The 13,013-nt window shown below is 35.6% G+C and overlaps 1 protein-coding gene across 1 annotated transcript; it reads right to left on the bottom strand.

Annotated features, from left to right (window-relative positions):
• Positions 1 to 695: 695 nt before the first annotated feature.
• Positions 696 to 8,330, bottom strand: LOC147000024 (vomeronasal type-2 receptor 116-like). The gene is given in 6 exon segments (XM_085834338.1): positions 696 to 1,932; positions 3,062 to 3,185; positions 4,291 to 4,533; positions 5,370 to 6,173; positions 6,551 to 6,833; positions 8,122 to 8,330. Coding segments are annotated over 6 exon segments (2,571 nt in total). The 3' UTR covers positions 696 to 1,024.
• Between the last annotated feature and the right edge of the window lie 4,683 nt (positions 8,331 to 13,013).

The following is a 13,013-nucleotide window of genomic DNA, read 5'->3' on the forward strand; positions in this document are numbered from 1 at the left end:
TTTCATATAAGGTCCCTTCCTTTAAGTCCTTGGATTCTCTCACCTTCCAGGTCTCTGGTGCACCCTGGGTTTCCCAAAACCTCCTCTCTCCTGAGGTTGCTTGTTTACGTTCTTTCTGCTGGCCCTCAGGGTTTCAGTCTTTTTCCCTCAGCCAATACCAGACCCTGATCCCCTCTTCCCCCAATTTCCCCCACCCTGTCCACTTTCCTTCCCAGGTCTATCCATTGCTCCTCATTGTGTCTTTTCACATAAATGTAAAGAGCCTTATATTGTAGGCACAATTTGATATGCATAGTCCCTTTAATAAAATATTTCTTTTTTGTAATGTTATCTGACATTCTTAACATCTGCCCAGTACATTTTAAAGCTATTCCAAAGTACAGTTCTTCTGTGCTGTCACTGTACTTCATACTGCTAATATTCACGCTTGTTTCTCTTTTCAAATGAGTGCCTTCTATTGCATCAGGTATCGATGATATTCTAAATCTCAACAGAAACGATTTACCATTTTGTTGATATTTTATATTCCGTTGCTGAAAAAAAAAAAAACACATAGAAATCAAAAGAAGCTTGTGAGGAAAGTGTTTATTTACTTATGTACCTTGGTCACAATATATTGAATGAAGCCAAGGCCTGAAATTGGATGCTGGAACTCCATGAAAGCATGAGGGAAAATGTCGATTACTTGTGTAACAACCATGTTGTCTTCAGACCTTTATCTTATAACTCCAAAAACATCTTGCCTAGAGATGGTAGTGTTCACAGTCAGTATGGTCACCTTATATTAATCATTAATTAAGTTCATGGTTTACATACAAAACTGCAGGTCAGGATGATGGTAGCGTTTCCACAATTGAGATTCCTGGTTCTCAATATCTTCAAAATTGTGTCCTTATGAATGAGACCATGTTTGTAAGTTCAAATTTGTATATTATTTAAATTTTTATAAGATTAAGTACTACTTTTGTTAAGACAAAGAAAAAATATGTTGAGTATCATCTAACATTTTCATATTATGAATATTTTAATAACGAAATTTATCTTTGTACTTCTGTATAAAATTTGAATCTGGTCTAACTAAAATAACATAACACTTTGGGAAAAAGATACACATTAGCAACCCTGCACTAGAAGCCAAGATGGAGAAAACCTCCACAATCACCATGACCCTCCCCCTGGTGCTATGATAGACAGGGAGGAATGTGATCCAGACACTGCAGAACACCAGCATGCTGAAAGTTAGGAACTTGGCTTCATTGAATGTGTCAGGAAGATTCCTAGCCAAGAAAGCCAAAGTGAAGCTCACCAGAGCCAAGAAGCCCAAGTATCCAAGGACAACGTGGAAGGAAATGACAGAGCCTTTATTGCAAAGAATGACAATCTTCCCATGTTCAGATTGGATATCTCTGTCAATAAAGGGAGGAGATGTTACCAACCAGATTCCACAGAGAACAAGTTGGATTAGGGTACAAATGGGAATGACCAACTTAGGAGCCCCTGTTACCAACATCCCTCTCATTCTTCTTCCTGGAGTAGTGAGCTTGAAAGCCATGACCACAGTTATTGTTTTGGCCAACACTGTAGAAACAGACACAGTGAAAAATACTCCAAATGTGGTCTGCTGCAAGATGCAGGTGACCTGGTCAGGATGTCCAATGAAGAGCAGGGAGCAGAGAAAGCAGAAGACTAGAGAGATTAGCAGGATGTAGCTGAGAATGCGGTTATTGGCCTTCACAATGGGAGTATCATTATACTTCACAAATGTGACAAGGAATAGAATTGTGATGGCCGAGAAGGACAATGCCATGCAGCCTAGAGCAATCCCCAGTGGCTCGTCATAAGCCAGAAATGATACAGCTCTTGAGAGACAGTAGGTTTGCTCTATGTTGGCATACTTATCATCTGGACACTTCACACATTGTTCCATATCTGCTGGTAAATGTACATAAACCCTTATACGATATCATAATTACATAGGAAATAATTTTACATTTGTATTATTCATAGGAAATATTAATAAACATTTTGGTGTTGAGCATCTCTTCCATTCCTATTTGCTATAGAACCACTAACTTAAGATTGCACTGTACTAACCTATGTTTGTCATCAAACAAAACAACAGAAGAAGTACAACAGAAAAAATACTTATTAAATAAAAATAAAAAAATGGTGACTAATAGTAATAATCTCAGAGTATTTAATTCCTCCAAACATAAATACATTATTCACAGACAAAGGTAGTGTGCAGACATCAGTACTGGTGTCAGTTGATGAAATGCATCATGTGCTTTGTTTGCTCTGTGGTTTGTGCCTTTGTCTGTGTCTTCACATAGGAACCAGAACATACAATTCCTCATTTAAACACTATTTGCAAAAAGGAATATTTTCATTCTTGAAGCTGTAGACCTCATAGACCTATGCAAGTCCCTCTCATTGTTTTACAATCTCTTACTCCCCAAATACGCATTTCAAGCTACATGGCATGAAGTTCATGGATGTTAACTTTCCTCCCTCTATTCTTAGCTAAGCACTAGCCCATCTCTTGTTCCATTATTGAAACCTGCACTCTTGTTCTAATTCTTTGACAGGAAATACTTAATCATTTGTCCATTAAACCTATTAAAATATATTTCTTTAAACAACAACTGTTACCCTGCGCATCTGATCTTTTTCACAGAGTAAGCTTGGTGATGGAGGGAAAGATTGTGGACACATCAGGTGATCAAATATCTACGTACAATGAATCAAAGAAAAATAAACATATGCATAGATTACATCTAAAATGTTTCTTTAAAAAATTGTTGTCCCGGTAGGTCCCCCTAAACACTTTATATATAATATAAAATCAGTAACCATCATATTGTGAGAGAAATGCCTTGACTGAGGAAGATATTGGAAGTTATTTTCTGAGTCCAGAAGAAGTTGACATTATATAACTGAATACTTTCTGAATCATGGAGAGTTTAGGTCTTCAGTTTGCATGTCGGCCATTTCGTGTTTCTAGTTTGGAAACAGAAGATATTCAAATTCAGCATTTTTTCTTCTGCATGCAAGTATGTACCTGTTTCATTGGAAATCTCATTTTCTGTGCAAAGAACACAATCAAAGCAGCAGTCTGCTGTTTCTTTCTGTTGAATTTTCCTGAATCCAGCAGAACACATCACACTACACACAGAGGAGGGAACCTAAGACAGTGCATAAATGTTATATAATATGCATGTGAGTGTGTATTTCATGTATTTGTCATATGAATAATGTCCCATAGATTGATATATGGGACACAAACAGAAATGGCTATACATATTCCTCTGATACCCAGTATCACTTAACAGTATCAGTCATATTTTTATTTATATTACTCTGCAACACACTGAATGTCACACAAAAATTACTGTATCATGAAATATTTTATATGTAAAATTCAGGTTGTAGCAATTATAAAATTTTCCTTCCTAAACTGATCAATCCAAAAAGAATGTTTAGGTGGCACAAGTATTTCTTTCATGATTTATAAATTACAAAATAGAATACTGTGGTGTATGGAGGGAGAAGGAAGGGTAAATCAAGAAAGAGTAGTTTTATGACTACGAACAAAATATGTTATAGAAGACTCCCATAAAATTAATGAAGTATTCCTAAGTGTAAAAGAAAACCTTGAACACACTATCCCTTTCTCTCTTTTCTCTGCATCTATGAGGGAGCTCCCCACCCACCGACTCCTGCCTCACCACTCTAGCATTCCCCTGTGCTGGGGCATCAAGCCTTCACAGGCCAAAGCGATTCCTCTCCCACTGATGCCAGATAAGGCTATACTCCATGGAGGAGAGGATATCACGAAGGGGGATAACACTTGAAATGTAAATAAATAAATAAAAAACATACAAAATATATAAATTAAAAAGCTAAAACCTTGAATCTGGAGAAACATTTATGTTCACGACTGCATGATATACTTAAATAGGCTATAGATATGTTTGCACAGAACCAAAAAAATATCCCATGGATGATATATAATTACAAACTTTTCATTAATCATATGTACATATACATTATACTTTAAAATCATTAAATATATCCCTGCATTGTAGGTGAACAGGTATTTGGGTACTATTGAACATGGATTCCAGAGGCCAGTGATCCATCTACTACCAGATTTACATGAAATTGAGCATTATCAAATTTTGAATATTGCAATTTAGGATGGTCTTTTGCAAGAGTAGCAATTGGTCTTAACCACAGAGTGTTATATTTTAAAATACACATAACCTGAAAAAATTATGTTATACCCACTGCTGTTCCTCCCATGGCCCATTCCAAATCATCAGATATATGAAGTTGTTGACTCTTTTGAAAACAAGGTATATAGCTTCCTATTTTCACTTTTAATCCAAGGCCTTGTGGAAAATTCCAAATGATGAAAATATCATACTCTGTACACTGATTTTCCCTATTCTTCATGTTCACCAGTTCTCCAACAGGGTTCGTAAATACCCTGGTTTTCATCTCTTCTAGGACACCTAGAAGAGATCCATGCTTACAATATCAATAAAGCATATCAATAAAGGTAATTCAAAATTAAGAATTCCCCAATTTCTTAATGACTTTCAGAAGAGACAGCTGTATTGAAATAAATGTGTGTAGAAAAATATAGTATACCTCATTGATAACTGAAAACTTATATACTTAATATTAATGATAAAGATAGAATGTGCTAGAAAAAATGATTACTAGATAACAAGTAACTGTGTGTGTGTGTGTCTGTGTATTTCTGTGTGTTTGCGTGTGTGTGTGTCTGAGTGAACATTCTTGTCAATAAAAATTCTTTTAAGTGAAGCCATGTATGAGACAATGAAGGGGAAGTCTGAATATCTGGAAATTGTGAAAATAAACAAATTATTTTCATGTACATACAATAAACTCATATAAAATTAACACAAATTTAATAAAATGTGCAGTCTTCGTAATTTATGTTTTTGTATATTGTTAATTTAAATGGCTAAATAATAACCACAGCACATACATGTATCAATTTCTGAAAAACTTTTCTTCAGCAAAAAATTCTAGTCTAGTCATCACTTAAGGCTTTTATGATAAAACTCTTGGCTCCTATTCTAAATTTTGAACTCATTTGGTTGAAATGTGAGACACCTTTTCACAAAACTCACTGGTATTCGTAAAAATGTATGGTCTCTTATTAAATATTGTCGTTGTGGGTGAAATTCATCCATGTAAATGGATTTTAGGGGTTTTTGCAGTATACAAATCATTGCACTGAGAGAATAATCTCTAACAAATGTACAGTTGTTCCTCTGGTTCCATTTAAAAGATCACATTGATATATCTAAGCATAATGAAATGTAAGTCTTTACCTGCTGACAAGCAGTGAAATATCTTTTGTGTTCTGCCTTTTTCTGAGACTCTACTTGTTGAAGAATGTGTTCATGGTAGGTGTGGGCCACAGCATAAACAGCATTATACAAGTTGTAACCTTCATCACTCATGGCCATATCATGGCTGTGCAGTGCTGTCCATTCCAATGTGTTGTTGAACGTAATATGATGCATTTTAATGCTGTTCTTGGAGATTGAACAATTAAAATAATTCCATTCCAGTATAGTATGATAAATATCTTTTAGGTATTTGACTGTGTTCATTGTTTGCATAAAATTCCTTAATTTAGGAATCTCAACTCTGTGGTGTGCAAAAGTAATAGTCCCATGGAAAAGATTAAGTGTGAATTCTTTTTTATTTGTGATGACATCCCATTGTGAGGTTGTGATCCAGATTCTCTGAGCATCTAAATCTTCCCATCTTCTAAAGCTTACTTCTAGAGTAGAGTTCATATCACCATAAATGATAACAACCTTTGCTGAAGATGTCATAATTTGCTTATCATATATTGTAGCCCTTGTCATGTATATCTGCATGTTTTCTGGGATCATATTAACAAAAGCTAAACAGATCCCATGCCTTTGGCTCTCTTCTCTTACATCTGAGAGAAACCGAATACCCTGATCATCATCTGAGATGACCAGTCCTATCCAAGTCCATCTAAAATGAAACATCAAGGAGACCATGCAATGTGATAAATGTGTGTCCTTGGTGGCTACCTCATGGACATGGGGCAGCCGGTCATGGTCGCGTAGGTTAGGATTAAATGGTCCAAAGAAAACCTAAAGGATGTAGAAGACAGGATGAAACTTCCAATGAGGAATATGATTATTAGGATATTTAGACTCATATACCTTTAATGCTACTCACCTTCCAGAACTCTAGATAAGAACAGTAAGATTGTACTATACACATCATGTATTATTCCTATTAGATTCTAGACTATTTCTGATAACTCTAAAATTCCTAGAACACAATTTTACCTGTATGCACAGTACATCTATGAAATGAATATTTAATTCATATATATATAATGTGTATGTATGTGTGTGTATTGGTGTAGCAGCACACCCACAAATGCATTCTTTCCAAGTTTTCTTGTAGGCACCTGTAAATGTAATTTAATTTTCTTAACACATTCAGTGTCACAATTTCTTACCAGTGGCATTGAAGAATGCATTGCCAGTTTTAAGGATGTTTTCCATGATGGTCCTGTCAGACCTATGGTAAATGAATCTTCTAAATAACAGAAATAATTAACAAAATTCATATGTCCATCTATTTGTGTATATTCTTGATCCAGATTTTTCAATAAATCATGACAGTTTCTACCAATGAGGGAGAACATCAAAGTCATGTTGGGTAAAAGATAAGGATTCTTGTTGATCTCATCGGTAGCAAAAAACATTACCAGAAGAAGCTCATATTCACTTGCTGTAATTCTAAAACAAGGCATAGTGATGATAAGGGAGATGTTTGAAACATGAAATTTCAAATACTGTAAGGTTTGTAATATGAGATATGTTAAATTTGCCTCCCAAGTGCGGGGATTAAAGGCGTGAGCCACCACCGCACTGCCAGACTTATTATTTTAGGATATATTTTATTTAATTTTATTTATCCATTTCAAGATAAATATACAAAATGACACGTTATACCATATGACCAGAATATTATCCTTTAGGGTATTGTACACATCAAGTTAATGCTACCTTTTATTGTGTTCTTACTATTTTTATTTTGTAAAAAAAAAGTTTCAACACTCGTTCCCTCATAATCTGCAGCCACAAATGATAACATCTCACTCATTGTACCTCAGACCTAATACCCACATTGAGAACAGGTTCTTTTCCACAAGAAGTACTATGATTCTCCTAGATTTATCTTGTCAGACCTCAGATGTAGAGATTAAGTCCAGAATTTTCCCTATGAATCCAGGGAACATGACATAGGATGAATGGAAAGGAATTGTGAATAAACATTAACTACTAAATAATGTTAAAATTACTGAGAGATTAATAGAAATATTGACCTTGTATCTGATAGTGATAATAAGCCAAATCTGTGCTTGTGCATTTGTGTAATTGAATAAAAAGATTAGTCTGGTAATTGAATATAATCTAGCATTCTTTTTCCACATTCAGTATCAAATTCAGGATTGCAGGAAGAGGCTCATTGAAAGACTATTTTATGAAAGAAAGTATATGTATATTCACAAGTATATAAGTAATGTTATACATTTAGCCAGGTATAGTAGACCAACCCATACACAAATATTTCAATGAAACAATGCATGTTCATCTGTTGGAAACCAGAATTAGGTAACACTTTTACGAAGGCATTTAGATGCATGATCATAATGAGGTGTTGGCAGAAAATTGAATATAGGCAGTGATGCAGTCTCTTCATATTGAGTTCTAGACCAAGGAGGGAATTGTGAATTCAAGGCAGATGAAAAGATATCTTTCAACATATATTATCAACAAAGACTCAAAGGAAAGAATCCAGACCTTCACATTGTCCAGCACTGTGAACTGGAGTATAATTGCACTAAACCTTACTAAACTGTGACACATTTCGAAGTATTAAAATAGTGATTGATATAAAAATTCGTTTTCAGGGTTTCTTCAAGTTACATGGTGAGGAAGAGAACAGAACCCACAGTTTGTATATACAGCTAAATATTTCAAATGATTGACATTGATACATTAAATAAAGTTAATGGCTTACCTAAAATTTGAAAATAAATTAAAAAAATTACCATTAGTATAAGATTATTCAGTTGGCCAAAGGTAAAAATGACACTCCCTTTGCAAATCTCCATCATTATCTTCACTATTCTTTATCCTCCAAAAGCAACTGGGTTCAGTCAAACAGCACAGGATGAGAGAAAACTTCAGAAACAAAAATGAAATAGTGAAAGCACAGACCTTTTTCATGTCTGTTAGGATCTAGAATGGAGCTGTTGTGAAATCCGTTTCTGATGTAGAAAGACATCACACACACAGTTACACCTATGTGTCTGTATTAAGGCTACTTCTGTCTGGAGATCCACTTATTATATTCACAGTTCCTTTCCATTCTTCCTATGTCAGGCTCCCTAGATACATAGGGAAAATTCTGGCCTCAGGCTCTACATCTGAGGTCTGAAATGTTTTCATCACCATATTTTTGAAAACATGTTTTGAGATCATGTTTTCTACCCTCAGGGGTCATGACTGCATTCATGTGCATAGAGTAAATCCCAAGGATAATCTTCTCCTGGATAGTTCATACCTGACCATGTGTCAACATCCATTATGTACAAACACAATGGATTTCTTCAGAAGTTCCATACTGTGACAGAAGGTGATAAGGTCATAAAAGTTGCATATCATTCAGATGTTAAGTTTAATCATGGAACATTATGTAACACATTGTCTAGTTTAGGGAAGGACAGTCTCACATGCAACATTGAGCCTGGAGTTGACCATGCTCTCTGTTGTTCATATACTATTGTATGCCTCTCATGTTTCCAAAATCTCCTCAAACTTCCTGTGATTCCTGCCATCTGGAGAACATGTCAATATGCTAAATCCAAAAATACCTGAATTTTAAAGATTCAACATCCATCTTGTCAAATATCAGTACCTGTGCAGACATTCACTGATATGCTGAACTTTTTCCTGATAATCAGTCCCTGGCAGTAAATGACATTTGATGAAACATTTCTTTGATTGATGTATGTTCACACCTCATTAAGAAGTTAGAGGCTAATTTCATATATTTTGCTCAAGGGAAAGAATTTAGGTGGCATTTAAGAGGTAGAATTTTATTGCCAATGCTGGCATATACCTCATACTTTTCATTTATTTCTACTTGGCATTTGTTTTGAATTATTTCTATCTTAGATTACATTTCAATAACATAGATGTTAGCAGCTAAGCTAATTTATGCAATTTGATTAGATTGCAATGAGTGACAAAGATGAAGAATTGATTTGATTTGTTATTTTTTTAACTAGCTTATATTTTTGTTCAAAATATCCATACTGAATTAAGTGAGTCTTCAACTTCATTTTTTGAATGGTAGGCATGTCACTGGATTAAAATAAAATCCTGGCATGGAATTTATTTTACTATATTTGTAACTTTGAATAAACATTTGTTTCATACTTTGGTTGAATTACGACTATTTCAGTGTACATTTGTTTCAGGACTTTTGCAAACCTGTAGACTGGGTAAATTAAGTGCCCTGTTGTCATATTCTATAATTGCTATATACCTGGTGCTAATACCATGTCAAATTAACTGGGAATGTGCATGGAGGTTGACTCTTCACTCCACTGTGACTGCTATTGTTGTGCCATCCTGGGCTGTAGCAGTCTTTTGGAAGTCATTTGGTGCACATGATCAATGGACTGGGATCCATTCCATACTCAAGACTACAGGTCAAACATTTAGGTCTTGAATAATCTTGAATTTGGATTTGCTCAGATTTAGAGGTGAGGTTTCATGTGCTTTTCTGCAGAGACATCCTCCATTTTGCTTGGAACACAAATAGTATTTCTTAAAAACTCTTTTCTTTTTGCCTAAAGCTCATGTTATGTACTTGATTTGGAGAAAAGAAGGCAGAGCACACCTGATCGTGTTCTTCCTGATTATCAAGGGAATCTTTGGTTTCTATTTTCCTTTAAGTTGTTCTGTTGGGTGGCAATCTTAAGCTATCCACTACAGTTCTTTATGGGTTTATAAAACAAAGATTTCTTCTATGTTTCACAGATAATATTCCATAGCTTCATTCCAGTTGCTTGTACCTTTATTTCTTGTTGAAATCAAATATCTGATTCCATGCCATGCTATGTGGAACATGTTATGGCCTCTATCCTATTTTCATGTAGAGAATAATCATACGAGGGTTGCTGTTGTATTTTCATTAAATTTTGTTGTCATTTTTAGTAGACCATTCTTATTCTGTTTTTCCCCATTAATTAGATATTGATTTGTATTTTTGAATCTCTTGAAACAAGGTTTGATATGGCACAGAAGTATGATTTATACAAATCATTGAAGAACTTTTGAGTATTTGCACTCATCAATCTATATGGATGGAAAGTCTTCCTCTTTCATGAATTATATATGTAATAGCAAAGATGTTATTCATTAACCACAGATATTTGCAAGGCAATGTGATGCCCACTATACATCTATACACCAACAAATATAATTTCAGTTTCTTCATTACAAATAACATCTCCATCTATTATAATTTAAGTAATTTTTAAAGAAAATTCGATGTATTCTATTTAGACTAAATCTGACATGTTATAGCTTGATTACACTCAGGATTTTAAACCCAATGCATCATAATTGGCATGACATATTATTTCACTAATACCCAACGTCCATGCAGGATTGCTTATGGTGATTCTTCTAAGGTGTCCTCTAAAAACCCTTAATCCATAGAACTTATCTTACAGTAATTGGTCAAATTTCCCTTCCAATCTTCATTGTCCATATATATATATATATATAACTATACTAATATTGAATACCAAAACAGAATTTCAATATTATATAAAAATTTTATACTTGAAGGACCTCTGTAGTCTGAACTTATGAAAGCAGGATGTACGTCCCAACTCTTCAAACCTACCTGTCTGACAGGATCTCTTCCATAATTAGGAACATAAGTGAGCCCTTTGGGTGAAGACCCACATCATTTAGGACCTCCACAGAGATAAGCACATGAGGTACCTATACAGCTCTTCCTGAGTACTATTGTCTTTCCAGTTTGCACCTCCAACTGAAACTATTGAAGGTCAATATGCCTTCCCCAGACCCCAAAGCCAACCTGGCTCCTATTAGATCTGCCTAAACCAGAGACAGTGGGATATATGATGGTTGCACCAAGCAAGGACACTGAATGCATGCCCTAATGAGATACTGCACTTCCTGACTCCCAGGAGGCCTTCTGGAATCCAGGTCACACTACACTATTTGTACCCAAAGAGTACTGATCCAGTCCCAGTTACACATACAAGTTAACAACAGAAATGACCAGATGGTGAAAGAAAAATAAAAGGACATAACCAATAGAGGTCAATGTAATTTGGCATTATCCAAAACCAGTTTTCCTAGCCTGGATATTTAAACACTCATGAAGAGCAAGATTTTGAGGTAAAATTGCATCTCATGAAGATGACAAATGCCTTTAATAAGGATAAATTAACACCTTTAAAGAAATACAGAAAACCACAGGCTAACAGGTAGAAGCCCTTAGAGAGGAAACAAATAATTCACTTGAAGACATGCAAGAAAATACAATTCAAAGGTTTTTGGAATGGAACAAAACAGGCCATCCACAAAAATGGGAAAAGAAAGAATAAAGAAGTTCAAAACCTCTTCTGCACATTCATCAGTCCCCAGACACATAGAAGAAAGCTTTCCTTACACCACCCATCTTTCCTGAATCTCTGAGACGCTGGCACAAAGCCAAGCTTCACTCAGCAGCATGAGAGCCCAGGACTACTTCAATTCCCCTACGAACTCTCCACCCACCTTCATGTGATCTAAGGCTCCTGAAACATAAAAAACTGGAGGTCTGAAAACAGAATTCTGTTGCTGTGGATATTATTTTTCTTTTTTATTAGTTATTTTCTTTATTTACATTTGAAATGCTATCCTGACAGTCCCCTGTTCTCTCCCCAACCCACCCACTCATGCTGTAGACCCTGGCATTCTCCCTGTACTGAGGCATATAATCTTCACAAGTCCAAGGACGTCTCCTAAAATTGATGGCCTACCAGGCAGTCCACTGCTACATATGCAACTGGAGACACAAGCACTGGGGTGGGGGGTAATGGTTACTTCATGTGTATTGTTCTTCCTATACAATTGCAAGTCCCTTTAGCTCCTTGGGTACTTTCTCTAGTTCCTTCACAAAGGGCCCTTTGCTCCATCCAATAGATGACTCTGAGCATTCACTTCTGTATTTGCCAGGCATTGGCATATTCTCCCAAGAAACAGTTGTATTAGGGTCCTGTAGGAAAATTTGCTGGCATCTTCAACATTCTCGGGGTTTGGTGGTTGTTTATGTGATGGATCCCCAAGTGGGGCAGTCTCTGGATGGTCCTTCCTTCTGTCTCAGCTCGGAACTTTGTCTTTATAACTACTTCCATGGGTGTTTTGGTCCCTTCTAGGAAGGAACGAAATATCCATACTTTGGTCTTTCTTCTTCTTGAGTCTCATGTGTTTTACAAATTGTTTCTTGGATATTTAAATTTATGGTCTAATATTCACTTATCAGTGAGTACATATCATGTTTATTCCTTGGTAATTGGGTTACCTCATTTAGGATGATGGATTTCATCTCTTTGCCTAAGAATTTCATAAATTCATTGTTTTTAGTTGCTGAGTTGGACTCCATTGTGTAAATGTACCACATTTTTTTTTTTTTATCCATTACGCTGTTGAGGGACAGCTGGGTTCTTTCCAGATTCTTGCTATTATAAATAAGGCTGCTATGAACATAGTGGAGCATGTGTCGTTCTTACAAGTTGAAACATCTTCTGGGTATATGCCCAGGAGAAGTATTGCTGGATCTTCTGGTAGTACTATGTCCAGTTTTCTGAGGAACTGCCA

The sequence above is a fragment of the Mus caroli genome, unplaced genomic scaffold (genome assembly GCF_978045245.1).
Source record: "Mus caroli unplaced genomic scaffold, Mus_caroli_1 scaffold_22, whole genome shotgun sequence".
Taxonomy (NCBI): domain Eukaryota; kingdom Metazoa; phylum Chordata; class Mammalia; order Rodentia; family Muridae; genus Mus; species Mus caroli.